The 24,088-nt window shown below is 33.1% G+C and overlaps 1 protein-coding gene across 1 annotated transcript; it reads left to right on the plus strand.

The window, feature by feature from the left end:
- The first annotated feature begins 1,236 nt into the window (after positions 1-1,236).
- Positions 1,237-5,974, plus strand: LOC134695185 (uncharacterized). Its single transcript, XM_063556395.1, has 2 exons — positions 1,237-1,753; positions 5,896-5,974. The coding sequence occupies exons 1-2, from the start codon at positions 1,493-1,495 to the stop codon at positions 5,938-5,940; spliced, it is 306 nt and encodes a 101-aa protein (XP_063412465.1). The 5' UTR covers positions 1,237-1,492; the 3' UTR covers positions 5,941-5,974.
- Positions 5,975-24,088: the final 18,114 nt, after the last annotated feature.

Raw genomic sequence — 24,088 nt, forward strand, 5'->3', positions numbered from 1 at the left:
CGTCCAGTGGCAATTATTCGATGTATGTTTAGGTCGAATATAATAAAGATCAATTTGCAGTAAAGTGAAAAAGTAAAAAAACTTTAAACATATCGAAATACAGAAACGATGATCACATATTGAAATACAGAAACGATGATCTGGACCCCCCCCCCCAAAAAAAAAATAAATAAAAATAACAACAACAACAAAAAACAACACAACAACAACAACAAAAAACAACAAAAAACAAACAAACAAAACAAACTTAGCACCCACTCACACTCGCATATGTATATATATGTATTGTGACAGATATTTTACATAAATATTGGACATAGCTGACGTTACATTTATTAATTAAATTTTATTTAAATAAGAAAGGTATTGATTATCTTAATCAATATGTATATCGTTAGATAATGCAAACAGTTCTCCGGTCATTTAAAGATTGTTTAGTATCACTAAAGTCAAGTTGACCTCTCTATTATATATGAAACAGTAACGTATGCAACATTTGACCTTATTTCGGACAGTAACCATAATAGGTATTTTCTAAATAAATAGCGACAAGGAAAGCATAACATCAATTAAATGATTACTATATAAGTAGAGATTCTGCTTTGAGACGTCAAAGTTTGAACTTTGAAACTTATAGGTAAGTCATGAATTTAAAAGTATTAAGATTTAAAGTTAATTATTTTTAAATAATTTTTAACTAAAATAAAGATAATACATAGTAATCATAAATGAAGTTTATTCAAAATATTTATTGTTTTCTGTTAGAGAAATAATTGAAGATATTCATTTCTTAATTTGGCGTATAAATATTCGCATACGCTTATACCCGCAGTAATTCGGTTTTCACACATATATATCTGGATTTCGCGCCTTTTCTCTTGTCGAGAAAAACTTACTGATCAGATCGACACGTATACTGACCTTGGTAATATGAGTGAACCTGAACCGGAATCGCCTATACGAATTCAACGCAGTGAAGAACGTGAAGGGTCTACTCGATTTTCACCTGAGGATGCCTTATCGCTGTTTACCCAGAGCCTTGATTTGACATTGAAAAAGCACAAAGAAGAGCTATTTAAGGAGATTGACACGAGAATTGGTGCTAAAGAAGTTGAAAGTGTGCCTCCGGTAAAACAGACTCCTAAATTCGGGTACGACGGTAATGAAAAGCAATTCAGTTTTAACGGAGAACGTTTAACAGAACTTGAAAAGACCCTAAAATTCATAGAGAAAGATTCCCCGGCTTTAGCCATTCAGTACCTAGAAAAGAGCATAAAGGCCCTAAAGGAAAGAAACAAGCTTCTTCGAATAGCCGACAAGTACGGGTGGGACGTAGTGGACGAATATATAGACGACCCTATTACAGAGGGGACCGACGACGCAACAAAGTTAAGACAAGCCGACTACCGGGCCAAAGCTAAGAGACGTAACAAAGTAAGCACCCGTCCTGCTCCTTATATTCCAGAACCAGAGAGTCTTCAAGTTCCTCAAGATGAGCCTTTTCGTAAAACTTCATCAGCATCTACAAGAGAAGTATCTAGGAACTACAAATACCCGGCTGCCCAAGGATCACAAACCCGCACAGGACCTCGTACCGGTATCTACAGCCAGAATGAGTACTTCACCAGTTCACAACCAACAGACAGGTGTTACTACTGCAATGGCGAGGGTCACTGGGCCTATCACTGCCCAAAGAGACGTAGGTTCCAACCAGCCGAGACCAGTGGTTCTTCAGGAGCAAAGTGATGAAACAGTTAAGTACAATTTATCTCCTTTTATAAGTCACGATCAAGATTTTGAATTTGAGTGCTCCTCAGCTAGCTCATTTAGAGTAGATAATTTACGGAGAAATTTAGATTTTTGGAAATATACTTTAAATGCTAATAGTTTTGTTCTTAATGTTGTCGAATTTGGATACCTAATACCCTTTTACAAATTGCCACCGTCAGCTTTTTTAAAGAACAACAGTTCAGCTATAAAACACACATCTTTTGTTGAGTCGTCAATTATAAAATTATTGTCAACAGGTGTGATTCGTGAGGTGAAAGATCACATTCCTTTTATCATTAATCCGTTATCGGTGTCAGTTAACGACTCAGGTAAAAAGAGACTGATTTTGGACTTGAGGCACGTTAATAAGTTTAACGAAAAAAGAAAATTTAAATACGAAGGTGTTACTGAGGCTTTGCAATTTGTATCAAATCCAGGATTTCTAATAAAATTTGATTTAAAGAGTGGTTATCATCACATTAATATACACGAAGATCATCAAAAGTTTTTAGGTTTTTGTTGGGTTTTCCCAACCGGACCCCGTTATTTTGTTTTTAGATGTTTACCGTTTGGTTTGTCTACAGCTGGTCACGTGTTTTCTAAAGTGTTGAGGCCACTAGTTAAGCACTGGAGATCACAAGGTTATCGTATGATCATATATTTAGATGACGGCTGGGGGATTGAGTCCTCTTTTGAGGATTGTGTGAAGCTTTCTGAGGTCGTAAAGCATGATTTATTGTCAGCAGGTTTTTTCCTGAATCATGAAAAAAGTATTTGGGACCCCACAAAAGTTTTAACTTGGCTTGGGTTCCGTTGGCATATGGATACTTTCAATTTAGAGTTACCTGAAGAAAAGATTGAGCGTTTTAAATCTACTATAGACGATATTTTTAGCAATATCAATAATATAACTGCTAGACAATTAGCACGAGTTACTGGCAAGATTATTTCTTTTATTCCCAGTTTTGGAAACATTTGCAGAATAATGTCTAGGAATATGCTCATTCTTATCGCCGCTAGCGATTATTGGGATTTTCACATTCAGTTAACCGACGAAGCAATTTTTGAATTAAATTTTTGGAAGAATAACTGCACATCACTTCCCAGGAAATCTCTCTTACCCGTTTCATTTTTGCCAGATAGAATTGTCTTTACTGATGCAAGCGGTTTCGCCTGTGCGGGGTTTGCTGTTGAAACCTCAAATAAAATTGTACATAAAATGTGGACCCGCGACGAGGCAAAGAAAAGCTCTACATTCAGAGAATTATCTGCAGTATTTATAACCCTATTTTCCTTATTGCCTGACTTTCAAAATCGTTTGGTAAAAATTTATACGGACAATCAAAATGTAGTTAAAATTGTGCAGGCTGGGAGCATGAGATCAGAATTACAAGAAATCGCTTTAAAAATTTTTAATCTATGTATTCGCAATTGCATATCCCTTGAAGTAGAATGGGTTCCCCGTGAGCTTAACACTACTGCAGATTTTTACAGTAAACTGTTTGACTTTAATGACTGGTATGTGAATGATGTGTATTTCAAGTATTTTAATTCTTTATGGGGTCCATTCGATTGTGATGTTTTTGCCGACTATAACAATCACAAATTACCGATTTTCTTTTCGGCGTATTGGTGTCCAGATACTAGTGGTGTTGATGCTTTCGGGTTTTCGTGGAATACTTATAACTGTTGGTTAGTTCCCCCTGTTCACCTTGTAGGTAGAGCATTAAATCATATGTTAATTTGTAAAGGAAAGGGTACTATCGTTGTTCCGAAATGGACCTCGTCATGTTTTTGGCCTATATTGTGGTCATCATCGAACAACCAATACAAATCTTTTGTAAAGGATTTTGTAGAGTACGTTAAACCATCTGGATTTTTTGGTCAAGGTTCGGATAAAAACAGCATTTTCATTCATTCTCCATTAACTTTCAACGTTCTCGTATTAAAGATTGATTGTAGTTAAATCCGTTAGTATATCACTCAATATACATTTAACTATTTATTTATTTTTTATTAGTTTTATTTTTATTTTTTGTCGGTGTTATAATAGTAGTTTCAGATAAATCCTGTTTTGGCATAGTAGTTATATAAAAATTATTTTGCGACACGCACTTGTTTAGCATATTTAAATTGGAGTTATGCATTAAATACGCATTTTATAAGATATGGAATCGTTTATACCGTCGGTTGCACTTACCAAAGTCCCGTTTGGGCATAACTAAGGTTTATTTATTATATTTTATCCTATATCAGAGATAAGTCTCGATTGGGCTCTCTCGTGTGCATATATGAGTCCCGTCTTGGGCATTATATTGATTTATTCTTTATTTATTCATTAATGAAGAGATAAGTCCCGTTTGGGCCCTCTATCACATTAACATAAGTCCCGTTTTGGGCATTGTATTGTTTTATTTTGGAGAGATAAGTCCCGATTGGGCATCTAGCACGCATACACCAAAGTCTCGTTTGAGCATTATTGTGTTCGAGATAAGTCCCGCTTGGGCCTTTAGCACGCATGAGTTATGTCCCCTTCGGACGTCAAGGTATTTTATCATGCATTGTAGAATTTTACAATGGAGATAATTCCATTTTGGTAATCTCAAAATTCCATTTAATTAAAAGGTTTTTCTAATTTATCTTAACACATTTAATCCGTTAGTATACTTGTAAATTAAAATTGAGAGTATTTCGAATAAATTCTTTTACATATAGTGCTTCGCTATACGATTTTTTAAATCAAATTAATTTCATTTAAATTTATTTTTCAGTTTAGATTCAAACATTCACATTGGGAATCCTTAAGGCATTTTTCTAATCCTGACTTGAAAGCTCTAACAGTTTCTTTATGTTCAGTAGTAACTGCTTCAAAAAGCGAAAATACTTTGAAGAAATATAAAGGATATTTCAAAAGATTCAAATACTGGTGCTTAAAGTACAATCTACCGTTTTTGCCTACCACTGTGTGTACAGTTGCTCTTTATCTTAACTATTTGATACAATCTGGAGTTTCCACTGCCGTTTTAAACGCAGCATACTATTCAATTAAGTGGGAACATGATCTGAATTTATATGACAGTATATTAAATGACAAATTACTAGACATGGTATTAGAAGGTGGTATAAGATTGTTATCTAAACCTTTGAAAAGGAAAGAACCCATCACCCCTACGATTTTGAAGAGTATTATTGCAAAATTCGACAAAAATGACAATTTGCCAGGGTTGAGAATCTGTGCTATGATGTTGTTAGGGTTTTCCGGGTTTTTAAGATACGATGAGTTGGCACACATCCGATCTTCTGATTTAAAGTTCAACGATTCTCATCTACAAATAAACATTCAAAAAAGTAAGACTGATAGATATCGACAGGGTAACACTATTTTGATCTCTAGAACTGGTACAGACCTATGTCCAGTTGCCATGCTACAGAAATATTTTCGTGTTGCAAGTTTGCCAGTTGGGAGTGAAGATTACATCTTCAGAGCTCTTTCATACTTCAAATCTATTGATAAGCATAAATTAGCTTGCACGAATAGGCCTCTCTCTTACACTCGAACTAGGGAAATTATTTTAAACGCGATTTCTGAAGTAGGCCTGAATAGTTCTTTATTTGGCTTACATAGTCTAAGGAGCGGGGGCGCTACAGCAGCTGCTAGTAATTCTGTTCCCGACAGGCTTTTGAAAGCTCACGGTAGATGGAAGACAGACAAGGCTAAAGATGGTTACATAAAAGAAAAATTAGAAAATAGACTTAAAATTTCTCAAAATTTGGGATTATAATTATGTGATTAGAACATCCTTCCTTCCTTTGTTTTTGTCGAAACTGATCAGTACAATTTCTCATCCCAAATTGCTTTTTGTTTTATTTATATATTATTAAGACAATTTTTATGTTCGTATGAGTACAGCGAAGAAGAACATAAATTCATTTCTTAATTTGGCGTATAAATATTCGCATACGCTTATACCCGCAGTAATTCGGTTTTCACACATATATATCTGGATTTCGCGCCTTTTCTCTTGTCGAGAAAAACTTACTGATCAGATCGACACGTATATTTTGCATTGATGATATGTAATTGCAGTTATCTCTTTTTCTGATTTAACATTTTTATACTTGTAGATTTCCTTCCAATATTCGGAGATCCAGAGACCACGATTTGCATGACCAGAGTTGTCACAATTTATTGCTATTATTTATTAAACTGATCAGTACAATTTCTCATCCCAAATTGCTTTTTGTTTTATTTATATATTATTAAGACAATTTTTATGTTCGTATGAGTACAGCGAAGAAGAACATAAATTTGTTTTACTTTATTGTTGTTCGTAACTGTTTTGTATTATTTTTGTTTTTATTTATTTTATTAAAAAAAAGTTTGAATTTTGAAACTTATAGGTGTCAGTCGATCCCGGCCTACCTCTACATTGCCAACAACGGCCGGCGGCTTGCCTTAACAGCGGCAATGACAAATACAACCCAAGGCATTGTCCTCGACTAGTTCCCCCACAAAATGTAAGATTCCAGAACCCACTCTCACACATGTAGTTCATATGTCGAGAGTCCGGGGGAAAAGAGCAACAAGAAGAACAAACATCAGTACAGAAATAACGCCTTCTTTTTATTATAATATATATATAAAAAAAAAAGTTCATGGTGCCCCCCCCCCCCCCCCCCCCCCCCCCCCCCCCCCCAGACATCGAGTTCCTGAATCCGCCCCTGGTACTTCAGAACGATGTTCACATTATAATACATTATACCCAACAATTGTGATGACGAATTCCTTCCTTTGTTCGAGAACAATTTTATTTAAATAGAAATCTGTGATTTTACTTTGTCCATTACTTCGACGAACCAGAGTAGGTTAAATATCAACCTGTTTTTAATTCAAATTGGTTCTCTTCTTCTTCTTTTAGTATACAATAGTCCATCGACATCCCATGATAACATACTGAGTGGCGGATCCAGGAATTTTCGTAAGTGGGGGCCCACTGACTGACCTAAGAGGGGGCCCGCTCCAGTCACGGTTCAGTGATTCCCTATATAAGCAACACATTTTTTTCCCAAAAAGGGAGGGTGCAAAATGCATGTTTATTTATGTATAATTGCCATTTTGCTTATTTTCTTTGGTTACATCTTCTGACATCAGACTCGGACTTTTCTTGTTTTGAATTTTAAATGTACGTATTGTTGTGCGTTTACTTTTCTACATTGGCTAGAGGTATAGGAGGAGGTTTGAGATCTCATAAACATGTTTAACCCCGCCGCATTTTTTGCGCCTGTCCCAAGTCAGAAGCCTCTGGTCTTTGTTAGTCTTGTATTATTAAATTTTAGTTTCTTGTGTACAATTTGGAAATTAGTATGGTGTTCATTATCACTGAACTTGTATATATTTGTTTAGGGGCCAGCTAAAGGACACCTCCAGGAGCGGAAATTTCTCGTTACATTGAAGACCTGTTGGTGACCTTCTGCTGTTGTTTTTTCTATGGTCGGGTTGATGTCTCTTCGATACATTCCCCATTTCCATTCTCAATTTTATTCTTTCTTATGTTCAATGTAAAAATGTATATAATTTTAAATTGCAACTATCTATAGTTCCGTAACTATCAAGGCGTATAAAAGAATGGTCGTTAAGTGCGTATATTTTTTTTAAATCAATTTTTCTTGTATGTTTCAAACTGTCCTTCACTTTTGACAACGAGTACTTATATTTCCCCAAATTTACCATTGGAAAAAATGTGTAAGTACATTTTTATTTTATCAAATCTCTTTTTTGGAATTATTTAAATTTTTATGAATAATATTCTTTACACCAGAAATGTTATTTATAAACAGTAATGACTAGTGTATCACTATCGGACACGCAGGACAGAGATGTATATTATCAAATGATTACCTATGCACCTGAAAGTTAAAAATGGAAAGATTCAAGTTTTCGGTCGTGTACACTGACAGAAGTGAAATGATGCATCAACTTGCAAGTCCGACAGGAAATCGCTTGAACACCTGGAGGTGTCACCTGCCAATACACCTGGAAGTAATACCTTTAGCCATGCTGGTGATCAGACAAGGGAAGGTCTGAATTTATTTAAATAAGTTTATTACATACAAGAATTATGGACAAATTAGATTTTTGAAAACAATTTTCACGGAACGTCAGGGGTAATACTTATACAAGACATTAGTTAATTTTATTTACTTTAAATTACAGTAAATAAACCCAATTCAGGAGCCTGTTATTCGGTGGTTGTCGTTTGTTTATGTGTTACATATTTGTTTTTGTTATAAATAAGGCCGTCAGTTTTCTCGTTTGAATCGTTTTACTTTGTCTTATCGGGGCCTTTTATAGCTGACTAGGCAGTATGGGCTTTGCTCATTGTTGAAAGCTGTACGGTGACCTATAATTGTTAATGTTTGTGTCATTTTGGTCTTTTGTGGAGAGTTGTCTCATTGGCAATCATACCACATCTTCTTTTTTATATTTTAATAGTCTCCCCTTAATTTTTTGTCTGTAGTGTTTTTGTTGATTGCTGTTTATCACATATTTGTTTGTTTGTAGCTCATGTATACTAGTATAAATCAAGTTGTCATCACAGTTGGGTTTCTCGTCTGAATTTTGTACATTAACTCTGTTAGATGCCTAGCTCTTTCCAAGCAGAGCCATTTATAGGGTGCTCATTATGAAGTTTAAGTTTTTGGTCATTGCTGAAGGGTGTACAGTCCCTATTATATAGTGACTAAAAAGAAAATCACTTGGTCTACATGGTTTATGGTTTATAGTTTAAGTTATGAAAGTCGTCTCATCAAAATTCATAACCAGTGGTGGATCCAGGGGGAGGGTTCGGGGGTTGGAACCCCCCTTTTTAGGACGATCATGGAATGGGGACATATAGTTGGAACCACCCCTTTTGTCCTGGGTTAGGAACCCCCTTTTTAAATGGCTGGATTCACCCCTGATACCATATCTCCTTAGGCAAAAATAAAAATTATGTTTGTTTCCAACATGTACAATGTAGCTTACAGCTTCTTAGAAAAAAATCAAACATTGATGACCTTCTTCTGTTGTTTGCTCTGTAGTCGGGTTGTTGTCTTGTTGGCACATTCCCAATTTCCAGTCTCTAATTTTATTACGAAGCATCTGAGAAACAAACTTAACCATGTTAACATTGTATTAAACTGAAATAACCTAAATCACTAAAATTATCCATGAAATAAAATTAAGGTCAGGTCAACCTAACCTGATAGACAAGTATCCCTTGCAAGGTACTCATATACAATACAATGTATCCAATTTCATGTAATATAATGTAACAGTATATTTTACACTTAGTCACTGAACCACACATCCAGCTCTTTTAGCTTTTATAAATATAAAGCTCTATAAAAAAATAGCTTACATCATCACCCCAAGACTGTAATACATATTTCTTGCATATATACAACCAACTTTCATAACTTTCATGTAAGGCGAGACAAAATAAAATGATACTTTGAAGTACATGTATTGTTTAATATGTTCGACTACTACATGTACAAGTATAAAATGCCAGTTTCAGAATAAACAGTAATTTAGAAGATTGTCAAAATACATGTAGACTACGATATTTGAACTACAAATGTATACAGCAAGCTGTCATTTGACTCTAAGTCCAACCAACAACTGTCCCAGGGCTGTAAAGCTTGTCTAGGTTGGTGAAACTTCCATCATCATGCATATATGACACTAACCAATAGTGACGGACCGTGCCAGATCCTCATGAAAGGTCAAAAAGGTTTAACACTCCCTGGTGGTACTTGAAGCCAACAGTAGCAACGCCAGCAAAGAAATTCTTATTATATCCAAATTCTTATTTTAAATGAATAATTATCCAAGGTGAATTCAGATATATATGATCATGATCATGCACTTGTAATATTGACAATGATCATGATGATTGTAAGGTAATCACTGAATCTATGAATTTTCATTATTCCAATTTCCTACTTTTTTTCCTATGAATTGTAAGTTTGCTTTTTGTTCAAGTCACAATTCCCTTTTTGTCCAATCAGAACATCCCATCAACATCATGGCATAATGCTGTTAGCTTTATCAACCTTATTTCCAATTGCAATAAGTAACTCAAAATTATGAATGAATCCACCATTTCACAATTTACAGCTACAGGTACAAATGAGGTACCGTATGAGAGTAATTTGGTGACACTATATATTTCCTATGTATATATGATATATATGCCCCTTCATAATCTTGCTGGGAATCATGCTCAAATCAATGTGATATCTTATCTACAAAAATATATACATTAAGAATTAAGTATTTATAACATGTATAACATGCCACTATCTATAACATGTATAAGATTAAATAAGTCAATAGCATTAATACTATTTTATAATTCAGAAATTAATGTGAGTTTTTTATTATTGCGAAAAATGCGACTGAGTTGTAAACGCAATAGTTTAAACGCGCGTTTTGTGATATTTTATATGAATTAAACAGGATTTTTCACAAAATCGTAAAAATTAAAATCGCATTTAAGTCTAAAATGACAAATTCGCAATAATAAATGCAAGCAATAATTTCTGAATTTACAGTGACTACATGTATTTGATTTGTCATATGTGTAGTAATAATAATTCAACAATTTCTTTTAATAATACTTTTTTTATTTCAAAATAGAATTTGTAGAACAATACTACATACATGACAAAGCAATTATGGTATGTATAGATTATAACATGTTATAATATATGTATATATTTAAGTTCTACAAAATTTAGAGCAAAACATTTAAATCATTGATAACAATTCAGGGGCGGGTCCAGCCATTTTGAAAACCAGGACAAAGGGGGGTTCCAATTACATGTCCCCATTCACATGCATTGATCCTCAAAAAGCCCCTCTGGATCCGCGCCTGCAATTTAATGAAACATGCCTGGAAAATTATCTTAAATTTCTTATCACAAAAGTGTAAAAAATTGTCGTTAAGGACGCAATGCTGTCACATCATTTGGAATCAGGGCACAATATCAATACACTCTTTTTTTTGCCCCAGGCAATTTTGAGGTTATTGCATATGAAAACCCAAGCCTTGAAGGTATTCATTACAAATATGTGATAAATTATAATTATTGTACATCACCCACCAGCAAATGACCAGTGGCTGTATAAGTAGGTACATCATCATTGTAACATACATGTGAAGATTGGTTGGTTATGAGTTATAAAAAATCCAGTGACAAATATTTCATGCAAATTTTAGGACGTGACAGTTATCAATACATTATTAAACATACAATACCTATGAATATGTAGGGTTACTCCATCAGGGGGTTAGGTCTGGTGATAGGCCTCCCCCACAACCAAACCATTGTGAATACACACAATGGTTTAGGCAATAAACAGGTGTGTATCCAGCCCTTTTTAAAAGGGGGGATTTAATCCATAGTTTATATGTACCTTTTTCAAATCATGCATTGATCTTCCAAAAAGGGGGGGGGTCCAATCACAGGAACAATTAGTTTACAAGCCCAAATTCTTACTTTGCCTTTGAACAAGTTACTGTGAAAGAATGGTGTGTATTAGAACGTCGATTCATACCTGTATGCACAAATGTAACAAATGTAAACATTTTTCCTTCAAACTCTTCGCCGGATCAATGATTATTCTCATTTCTGATAGGCATGTTTTAAAATATTATTCATTTCTACTCACCAATTGTAATTTCCAGCTCAGCTTATATAGTGCTGTAGTGTCCATCTACCATGTCAACGATTTTGTGTAAAATAAATTTGCCATTTGAAGATGCCGACATGCGACAAGTAAAGAGGGTACGGTAACGTTAAATCGTTTACGGGCGTATTTTCCGTTGTTAATCAAACTTGTCAGATTTGATTAATTATCGTCGGAAAATGTCCCTAATAGATATAGTAATTCAAATTAAACCAGCTTTACTATGCTGTATGCATGTAATATATATAACCTGGTCTTTAAATGTACTTCAGGTACACTGGCCTTTTTCTGCTATAATATTCAAACTTTATCTTTTAACGAAGTCTTCTGGTATGTAATATTTTTTTATAAAAGGCTCTCGAATTATAGACTAATTAAAAAATAAAGATGGAAAGTCAAACGCATGAGTCTGGCAAAAATGAACGGACAATGGCATTACAGTAAACGGAAAACGAGAAAAGACATAGATTCTAGTTATATATATATATTTTTTCCCTGCCTCAAATTTACTCAAATGCAATTAATATAGCCAACATTAAAAGTTAAATGATAATGCATTCATTTACAATATCAAAAAATGTTACATCTTACATTTAATTAAACAAAATTATTAAGATCACGCGTTTTCAAGTGTTCACGGCCGACATCCGTAATTATTTAATAAGGGTGTAAAAATGATATATTGCGTTAACATGACAAAATTTTCACCACTTACGACAGTCTGTAATTGCAAAAACATGTATTCTAATCACTTGTAAACCTTTAATATAAAGGTTCAGGTGCTTACATTCAATGAATACATGTTATTTCGGCAATCTGTAGAATTTTTTTTAGTTAATTCGCGGCGGTTTGTTCAGCAACTTATGACTTTGAGCTACTTTTTAAAATATACAAAACATGTTAAATAGGATGAAGTAAGAATTCAAATTGAATACTTATTTTATTTAATTAACATGATTAAAGGGACGTGGTAGACTTTCAGTTAACATAAACCGTCTTCTTTCAAATTTTTATTTTATTTTTAAAAGGGGAGCAACCCCTGATAAACAATGGAAAAGTTTCACTCGTTTTGTGTCCAAATGATTAAAATCTGAACACGACTGGACACGGTCTGACAACATCTTGACGTAACTTTGTATCCATGGTCTGTTTTGGTCTGACATGGTCTTAACGGGTCCAAACAACCCGCTAGACGATTCAGTCTTTTCCGTCTTGACACGCCTTAACGAACTGATTTACCTGATGAGGCTATCGATCTGAACGGCGACTTACCGATCTTAAATATCTTGACGAATTTCTCTAGCGGTAAATTCAGTCAATCAAGATGTGATCAGACCAAAATGACCGTTTCAGACTGAAATCGGGCTACTAGTGATAAGTTCAACAGAAAAAAGTACTTAAAAAATGCATGCTTCTTTCAAAGGCGGATGGTGAGCTCAAATGAACGGTGACCCCACATTTTCATTTTTTATCTTTAAGTATAGGAAAAAGTTTATTCATAGAACAAAATAGCGAAATCCTATATTTAAAAAAAAAATGATTTAGACCCGCGAGCCCTCGTAATGTTGACCCTTAGAAGTGTGCAAAATGAAACGATATCATATCGCCATAATAACAACTTGCATACATCAATTGAGTAGTTGGTCATTAACAATTCCCTTCAATGAGTTTAGCATGCTTGTTAACGTTTGAGGATTTGAAATACCAATGTGCAATATTATTTAAGTTTGTTCTTTGATTTTATTTTTTTATGTTAATTCGGTTCTTTGTTGTAATTGCAACTCACCAAATTTACACCCTCTGACTTGGTACGTTTGGTGTATACTAGGTTTTCCGGTGTCGCTCTAATCAAATCAGCAGCAAAGCAAATTAAACCCTTACCATTTTTTTTTTATAATTTATATATTATGACATAATGCTAATGACACTTGACATGCTTGATGTTTAAAAGTGAAGGCCTCAGGTTAATATTAGAAATAAAAAAGCAATTAAATATATCCGTGGGAGACCAGTGTGTTTAAGTTGCTTAAGGTCAGTCTAGTTATTATACAATACTTATTTGAAATAAAAGCATGTAAAGTAAAACTAAAATAAGATGTAATAGTATAATAAAAACAATTTATTGTAACTAAAATGAGCAAAACTTAGTGTGAAAAGTACAACCCATTTTCAGCTTTTAGTTTGTTTGCCTTTACATTCAACTACTAAAAAGTAAAATCGCAAACATACTGAACGCAGACGTTTATTCAAAACAGAATGACCCCATACAAATGACAAAATCAAATCAACAACTCACACACATCAAGCTAATGAATAAACTTGCCACATCCTGACTTGGTACATGCATTTTCTTATTTTGAAAATGGTGAATTGGACCTAATGTTCTAGATTTTATCTATTTCTTTTAACAATTTTATTCTGCATAGTTAATGGCATATGTCACTTAAGATGGTTTTAATATAGGTCAGTATGTATGATATTGTGTTTTACGACAAACTAAATAGTAACAAAATATAACTGTCCTTGGTGGCCAGGTGGATTACTGTACTTAGCGGCCAGGTGGATTACTGTAATCACTAGCAAGGTGGATTACTGTAATCTCTAGCCAGGTGAATTACTGTAATCACTAGCCAGTCAACACCGAGACTGTGAGATCGACCCCGCCAATGCAGGTGCACTCGACGCAAATTTTAATTGACTAGAATTGTCAGTTTCCTATCGAAATTCGAAGGTTGCCTTTGGGCACTCAGATTTCCTCAGTCAATAAAATTTCACAACCACAAAATAGCCCAAAAAAGTGCACTAAAAAGTGTAAAACACCTTCAATCAAATATTGAATCAAAGAAAATATATAGGTCGATGTCCAATCAGATTCCAATTAGACGAAAGTATAAACAAGCATAATTTTTTGAATTGGTAAAGATGATGCATTTTTCCTTTTGCTGTAGTATACATATTTTGAGGTAAACCTACGGTCACCATAATTTTTATTCATTTCGAATTTTTACTTTCTTAGTGTGTAAAAGAGGGACCAAAGATACCAAAGGGACAGTGTAACCTGTGCTAACACCATACATGAATTACGTCAAACACTTCTAACTTATTAGAGAAAAACTGGTTCTGACACGGTTTTTTGGAATTTGTATTTTAATAGTATATGTGTTTCATTAAAAAATCATTACTTGCATTTGCAGGGTTCAATTTACTTAGTGTTAATTATTACAACACGAACGTAATATAATACAACGAGTCATCAAGCAATGAGGTGGTTCTACAAAACCTGATTAAGGGTAATTGGTTCTGACATGGTTTATTGAAATTTGCATTTTAAAAGGATAGGTGTTTCATTAAAAAATAATTATTAGTAGTTTACAGGGTTTGATTAACATAGTGTATGTAAATACAACACAAACGTAAGAAAATGAAATGGGTCATTGAACAATGTGAAGGGTAAAGGGTTTAACGCAGTTCTATATAGAATGTAGGCAGACATGGAAAATGAACACAATTCTGACTGAGTTTTTTGTATATTCTTACTACCAAAATCCGACTACCTAGGTGTAATCTTAAAAGTCTGTATGGCTTATTTTCTGTTTTGAAAATCGGAATTCATTATCTATTTTCCTACTACTTTAACAAGATTCTTACCAAAATCAATTTAAAGATTCATACCAGATAATCGTCTACCTGGAATTATCTTTCACTGGATTCCTGTTTGCTAAGAACACACACTTTGCAGTGTTACATGCAAGCAGGTTCCAGTTCAAATTTCAAAAGTTGGAGGGAAACAAAATGAAAAGAAGTGTTGAAACACATTGCTGCAATAGTAATCAAAGGTACCAGGATTTGAATTTTTCGGCTATTTTCCTTGTGAATTCCTACTACTGTCTGTCTGGAATATCACTTTTTTCTGGTTGGAATTCAGACCAATATTCCTACTTTATCCGTGTACATTCCACCTGGAATATTTCATACATGTGTTAACCGTCATATATCTGCGTCCGAATCGCATTTCTAAAGTGTCTTTACTTCTATAGAAACGCTTTGCGTAGACCTATTTCAACCTTAGTTTTTTTAATAATTTCAAAATTCCTCAAAGGAATTATGCGAATGCAATTTCCCAAATCTTCCCATTAATATACATATTGCCAGAAGTATTTTCTTTAGGCCAATATCATTAACGAAGCTACCCGATAAATCAATACTTTCTGCTTGTGTGGGTTTGGGTGACTTTTAAATAAGACCTTTATTACGACTGCTAGCGTTGATAGTTTCGAAGTAACTCGAACAAAAATATATAACAAATTAATAAACTGCAATACGTTAAGTAAAAGGGAGTATATCTTTGTTATCTTTTTTTTAATGAATAGAAATATTAGTTTCCATACAATGAAAAAAAAATCCCATCTAAATTAAAAAAAATCTCTTCAAACAGTCATGCCAAGGCGGATCTAAAGCTTTGAATTATCTCTTACACGGAACAGTGGCAGGTGTACCATTGATTTCTAATAGTCTTTATCTAATATGCACGTTTCAAACAAATGTGCAGAATTTAGTTTTATTTCAAATAAATAAATAATTGGCATGAATAAAGATGTATCCTGTCCTGTACTATTTCACATAACAGTTCATTGCATATGAGAAAACAGCATTATTGGAAGATAACAAGTCAAAATGTGGGCAAGTTTCGATGACTATGTAACTTCAAGTTTCCAAACTATTCTATAAAAACACAAAATACAGAAATAGTGGTGCTTTGGAATACCAAAATATATGTTTATGACCAAGAAATGCTTTACGGATTCAAATATGGGATGTATTACCGAAAACTGTCAAATTCAAGAGCTTTTATTTACTTATTTTCATATGCATTTGGATGCGGCCATGCTGTCGACCATTCCGTGCATTGACTATTTCGTACCTCGTGCAAAAAATTACATGCCCATTCCATTTCTAACATTGTGGAACATTATCATGTCATATAAATTGTATCTCCTTGAAACTGTATATATTTAACATTTCGTATTATGGAAGTTTATTTTTTTGCCGTTTCGTTCCTAATGGAAAATTTATATGTATGCCATTTCGTACCTCAATTAAGATGTGTATTTATGCCTTTTCGTACCTCACTGGAAATTTATAAGTATGGCTTTTTGTACCTCATGGAAGATTGATATAGATATATATATAATTGCGTAGTACATGGAAGATTTGTGTGAGTGCCATTTCCGTATCGAGACTGGCATTATATAAGAATAGATCCTGCAAACGCACAACGACTGGTTGCATTTTATTTATGTTGAGGCATAATGATAAATGTTGGGTACGAAGTGGTCATTTTTAATACGAAATTGCAGAGGAACGAAGTAACAAGCTAAAAAAATCTTCAGTCTTCACGTTCGATATATGATAAATATCAGATCAAACTAAAAAATATTAAACAGTTGTTAACACTATTCCATTTATATATATCCATTTGACAAAATACAAAATTAATTATCAGAATAAATCAGCAGATACAGTGTTATATCTATGTATAAATATACATATTTCAATTTTTATATAAGAAATTCAAAGAAGACCTACATTAATTTAACAATTATGTCTATTTAAAACCTTTCGGAATTGTTTGTCCTCAATGCTCTTTAACTTCGTACTGAATTTGACTTTTTGATACGAAATGCTCGTCTGGAGTACACAATTTCAATCATGGTACCTATGATTGTTGATTTTTTTGAAATTTAACAATTCTGATACTTATTAAATACGCCGATACAGACTAACAATGTTGCATACTATCCCCTCATTTAAATATCATTCTCCGAAGCCATTAAAGCACTATGCATTTGTGGGGAATGGTAACGTTATGTTAGTTTGTCTCTCTTTTAATCATGTATTCGTAAAAAAAAAAAAAATTGTTTTGGGACAAAATATGGAAGTCATTAAGTCAAACTTTTTATTGATGATGCTGTAGTTCTGGAAAAAAATACATTTAGAATTTACGGTATAACTGGTAATTGACCAGCTCATTCTGGTGTGTCTTAATGTATTTTCAGTAATGCAAGAAGCAAACACATCTGAAATTCCAAAATTAATAATAAAATGTCCGTTCCACTGAATCACCTATCTTAATATTTCAGAGTATTAATGTATTCATATTCACCTAATCCAGTGCCACCTCACACGTTAAAAATGCACACAGTGAGTGATTTCATCTTCAGACTTACAACGTGATTTTGAAAAAAAATGATGTGAAATGCTAGTAACACTTCGTGAAATAACAGTCCAGAGCTGACGTCAGTAATGGTATTCTGTGAAGTGTGATTACAACTTTTTTAGTTTCTACAAATCTACCAGCAGATCCATCGACCCGCTGCTGTCATAAAATCACCCTAAATAATTGTTTGCGTACGCAGCGGTTTTCTCGATTAAACTTCACTTGAAAAATTTAAAGCCTAATATATGAAGTTTTCTTAAAGGGAATATTTCCTTTAGGTAATCACCAATAGGGATGTGGGAATAATGGATCCAGTCCACCCCCTCAAATATGTTTGACACTCAGGAAAGTTTGTGTGAACTTCTAGTAACACTTCCCATGACAGCCCAAAGTTTACGTCATTTACGGTAACTTGTGAATTAGGGGTGGGGGTGGATAGAGGGTTCTTTGTTTCCCGTCCTCTACTCTCTAACTCCTATGTTGACTCATTCATATTTAAGATCTTTGCCGCAACTTCAATTTTTCCCCCTTCTTCAACACGAAAACCAATCCAAAAGACTGTTGAACAATGGTTAACTACTTAGTCTTTCTTTATTCAGAAAACTTACAGAGAAAAAAACCTTCAAGAAAACTACAAATTTTCAGCTTGAAATATGAATATATCAATATTTTTTTATGATTTTAAGTCACTATTTCTAAATACAATAATAGTAGTACTGGTTATAAGATTTTACCCGGCAACGTCCATACCAAATTTAATATATGATTTCCTTTCCTTCCTTATAAAACGAGTGTCTTACTGTTTAAATAGAGTTAATATTTTCCAATAAACACAAGTTCGTGTGGTGTTTTTATGAGGTATCGGGTTCATGAAACATAATGTTTTCCTTGCTATGCATTTCTACAAACAAATATTATGACAAATAGGTAAAAGCATAAGTATTAAATGTTATCTTACTGTTGTCAGTAACTTTGATGAAGTATTTATGTTGGGTGTGTACTAATTAATTTGATGTGATTGAGCCTTTGAGATTGAAATTGGTTATAGGACTTTCCGTTTAGAATTTTCCATGAAATTCGGTTAGTACGTTATTTTACTTTTTTTGTTTTCCTCTATTTTAACAATTTGTATTTTTCATCTAACCGTTTTTTTGTGTGTGGATTTTTCTTTTGTCTTTTAAGGCCATGACGTAATCACATGTTATCAGTTTTGTTTCGACTCATATGTTTGAAATGCGTTTAGTATCTGTTGTCATCTAAATAATGATACCACATAAATATTTAAACTCGTAAGCTGTATAGGGAATTGACATTGTCATGGCAAATCTAAATGTATGTCTATTGCATGTATGTGTTATTATTTGTGAAATAATCTAAGATATAATGTTAGTCTTACAATAATAAAATAACTTTTCTTAGCCATGTCATTAGATTGCATGACAAGCAACTAAAACTATTTGATAGAGTAACCTGATAGAACATATACATAATATATACGTATTGAAAGGCGTCTGATGCCTTGGGGATTCTAACATCATTTTGTTTATGGTTTGTTGTCTCTTTGGCAACCATACAACATTTGTATATATTAAGGTAGTACTACACAGTGAGAAAAAAAGAACAGTCATATTTTTATGTACATATCGATGGACACATCATCTTGTTTATGAAACATGAAACATGAAAACTTAATTAAACGCCTATTTCTACATATACAATATGTATTCAATGGCGTTGTACATAAATGACATATAAAATACAAAAATACTAAACAAAAATACAATATGTATGTACAATACCAAAAATTGAAAATTTATACTGTGATACACAAGAAAAAAGTCAGAAAAGTTCAAAATAATTTTGGAAATACAATGTTTTCAACCGACATTTAAAAATATCCAAAGATTCAGAGTTTCTTACATTTGTACCTAGTTCATTCCACAATTTTGGCCCAATAGTACTAAAGCTTCTATCTGAAAAAGTTTTCTTTTTGTTATATGGGACTGCATAACAACCAATAGATGACTCTGACGACCTTAATGAACGTTTCGACACTTGAGGATTTAATAAATTGATCAAATGTGACGGTGCATTACCTACATTACAGTTGTACATATATGTTAAGATTTTAAATGTAATTCTGGCTTTGATCGGAAGCCAGTGTAAGTCAAACAATGCCTGCTTGGCACTGTCATACTTAGAACGGTTTAACACAAGTTTGGCACACCTATTCTGTATACGTTGCAATTTATATAAATCAGTTTGTGAAACTCCAAAAAGTATAACATTGCAATAATCTAAGATAAGACCAAAGTTTCAGTTGCTTCTTTCGATAGATAGGATCTTATGCACTTTATTTTGTAGTAGTTCATCATTGCTGTCTTACATTTTTTAGTAATATGGTCTTTGAAGTTTAGAGTCTCATCCAGAAAAGCTCCTTAGTACCGTATACATGTTTTTGATTTTATAACATCTCCACAAATGATTATTTCTTTTGTCTGACATTTAGAGAGTTGTTGTCGACTGCCAAAGAGAATAAACTCTGTTTTCGCATTGTTCATTTTTAGTTTGTTACTGTTCATCCAGGTGTTTATAAGAACAGCGCAGTCCTGTAAGTCACGAATTGCATCCATCTCATTCGTTAATGTTGGCACGAAACGTTTATAAGCAGTATGGTCGTCGGCAAATCCGTACACAGTAATAGATGGTGGAATAATGTCGAATAGGGTTCCGACGTAGACTAAATAAAGCCAGGGACCTAAGCAACTTCCCTGTGGTACGCTACACTCAAGTTGTCGCTCTGATGATGTTGTAGAGCTGACATTTACACGACAGCTTCGAGGTCTCAAATAGGAATCGATCCATTTAAGTGCGGTTCCATTTACACCGTACTGATATTCGAGTACATTTATCAAAATACTATGATCTACAGTATCGAATGCTGCACTTAAATCAACGGCGATCATAGCAGTGACTTCTTGATGCTCCATCCCATCGAGTATGTCATTAACGAGTCGTAGAAGGGCCGATTCGCACGAATGGAATTGACGATACGCAGATTGGTTTGTAGGAAGGAGATCATGATCTTTCACGTGTTCATTCAGTCTATATAGCGCACATTTTTCAATTAATTTAGACAGGAAAGACAAGTTGCTTACTGGTCTATAATTTGAGTAAATTAGTTCAAGACCAGCCTTTCTCAGCAGAGGACTGACTACCGCTTGCTTCCATCTTAATGGGAAGACGCCTTGACTAAGAGACAAGTTAACTAACTTTGTGATAACAGGCAACAATTCACTAAGGAACGATTTAAGTACTTTCGTAGGCAAAATGTCAAGTTCGCATGATTTACATTGCAATTTATTTATGATGGTCTTAACTTCGTCTTCTATAGTTTATAGTTGATTTCAAATAGTTAAATTGGTGTTATATATTATTTTTTGATGGTATTTACATGGAAACATTCTGCAATTACTTGATACAAAAAAAATGTAAACAAAATTGGCACATTGTCTCAAGAGTTTGATCTAAAACATAACATATGCCAACCAAGTTATCCCTTTTCCAAAATCAATGACAGCTCTCTATCAAGAGTTCAGATGAAAGATATCTATAGAATTGAAAATATTTGTCAAATAAAATTACTTTAAATCAATGGTATGGATGTGAAAGTTCTAAGAGTAAAACAGATAAATTAAACAATGTATATGCATATGTTAATCAATGTTGAACGCTACTCAAAATCAATGAGAAAATATGTTTGATCCCAAAAGAATCATCAGTAATGGCTGCTTCACAAAACAAACGAAAGATTACCGAATATCAACTAAGTCGATCAAAACCCTTAATTCAACAGGACCTATAATTCCATGCCATAAATTAATAGAAACATGTGCAGTCAAGATCATTGCATAAAATACAGAAGTTTAGGGTAGATTCATTGTATACAATGTACCTCCAACTTGGATTGTACAATCATAGTACAAAATCGGTCTAGTTATTTGATTAAATCTACAAATTTGGAAACAGATTTTTAATTTAATCGTTTAACTGTTTATTTATATAAAGATACCTTGGTAATTTATTTTTTTATTTAAAACAGATTTTCAAATATCAAATATTTTGGTTTTTAAAATCATTGTTTTCAAATGAACCATGTAAAGGAAGATAACTTTTTCAGTACACAATTTATACTGGGCTTATAGGGCATTTTTTTTTATTTTTACTTGTAGCAAGAAAACAAGTTCGGTGACACTATATTTTCGTTTTGTTTTCTTAAAAACATAATATAAACCCTATCTTCACAAAATTCTATCTCAGAGATTATTTTTTTTATGCACACTAATGTGTTTTTTCATGAACAAACTAATAAAATGTAGTCAATGTTCAATGACTCATAGCTTGCTGACCTATACTTTCTATTTCATTTTTGAAAAAAGCATAGACAAATCTTTACTTTGGCAAATTATAAGAAAATTATGTCTAAAAAATAAATATCTACTTATGATCTACCTTAAATACAAGAATCTTAACGAAAAGACTAGTGCAACTAACGGTTAATATGTTCTTACTTCAATAGAACAATCATTCACCGTGATGATGTTAAAATCGATAATGATGCGATTATTTAATGTATCATACTTACATCAATGCCGTAATCAAAATAAAACGAATATTTTTAACGGAATATATTACATTCTAGTATGTATAACAATATATAGTCGTTTGACTAAAACAATACTACACAGTCATTGTAAAAATGTAATATAAAAACAAATACATTAAAAATAAGCAAAGAAACAAGGACACGGTCAGAATGTACTCTGAGTTGAAGTGGTGACTTAACAAGAATTTCAAGAAACCATAGGGACATTCATACTCATAAATCGAAAATAAACTGACAAAGCCATGGCTAAAAATAAAAAAAAGACAAATAGACAAACAATCGTACACATGACACAACATCGAAAACTAAAGAATAAGCAACACGAACCCCACCAAAACTAGGTGCTTCGAAAGGGTTAGCATATCCTGCTCCATATATGACACCCGTAACAGACAACCGATTCGGGATGGCTTCCGTAAAACTTACGAAGAGATGATTTCAACTTCACCATTTGGAAGTGCATATGTACATAGCTAAAATATCTTTGTAAACAAATGAAACGACCACACTTTTATACATGCTTTATTATATACATGTATCAACTTTTGATTTTTAATTCAAATAGTAATAATTACATTAGATGTAAGTTTCATTATAATACGTTATTCTGATTGGCTAACATGTTATTCCGTAAACAATTGCATCAGACAATAACATTTAACATGCATGATGACACGAGGTCCCACAAAAAAGTGCACAGGTGAATTAAATTAAACTGGATAAAAATCGTCTTTTCATGATTTTAGCTAAAAAAATGTAATTATAAGTATTGAATACTTCTTTTTGAAACTTTATAGGGTTGTAAAAGCGTTGACCGTGCGTACATTTTTAGAATGAAGCGCTTCCGCGCTTCATACAAAATGTACTTCGGTCAACGCTTTTACCACCCAATAAATTTACAAAAAGAAGCATTCAATTCTTAAATAAAAAACTCAACGAAGGCTCGTTTATCAATATATTTAAATTTAAAAACCATCTTGATATCAAACGATATTGCATTCTCACAATTGTGAAATGAAACATATAATTTTCTCTCCAATTATAAATTCAAATGGCACCATCTTCAGATATCAGCATACCGTACGATTGGACTTTGATTATGTTATTTAATAACATTTAATAACATTTGATATTTCATAAAACCTTGATGAAAATCAAATTAAAACTTGTGAAAAGAGTTGATAATGAACGGCATGAGGAAACTGAGCAAAGGTATTGAAATTAATCCATCCTTGTGTAATTATCATATGAAATACTATGTACAAGTATAGCATTAAAAGGTGAAATCCCTCTATCGGTGATTTCAATATAAAATGTGGAAGTTTTTCAGGTGTGTACGTTCCTGATTAATATCCAGCAAAAACCTTGTGTAATTTTCATTTTCTTTAATCAAAATACCTATCTGAAATGAAATAAAAATATCTCATCTGTAATTATACTGACGTAGATATATCCTATGGTCCCAAAAACAAGTAAATTAAAATTATATATAAATGTTTAATCTTAAACACAATTAAAATATCATTAACGCTTAGAAGGGTTAGCACTATAAAACCAGGTTGAAGGCCGTACGGTGACCAATAGTTGTTAATATCTGTGTCATTTTGGTCTTTTTTTGTGGATAGTTGTCTCATTTGGCAATCAAAACACATCTTCTTTTGTATATATTATTTCCACCATTTTCTACATTTGAAAATGC

Source organism: Mytilus trossulus, chromosome 13 (genome assembly GCF_036588685.1).
Source record: "Mytilus trossulus isolate FHL-02 chromosome 13, PNRI_Mtr1.1.1.hap1, whole genome shotgun sequence".
Classification (NCBI taxonomy): domain Eukaryota; kingdom Metazoa; phylum Mollusca; class Bivalvia; order Mytilida; family Mytilidae; genus Mytilus; species Mytilus trossulus.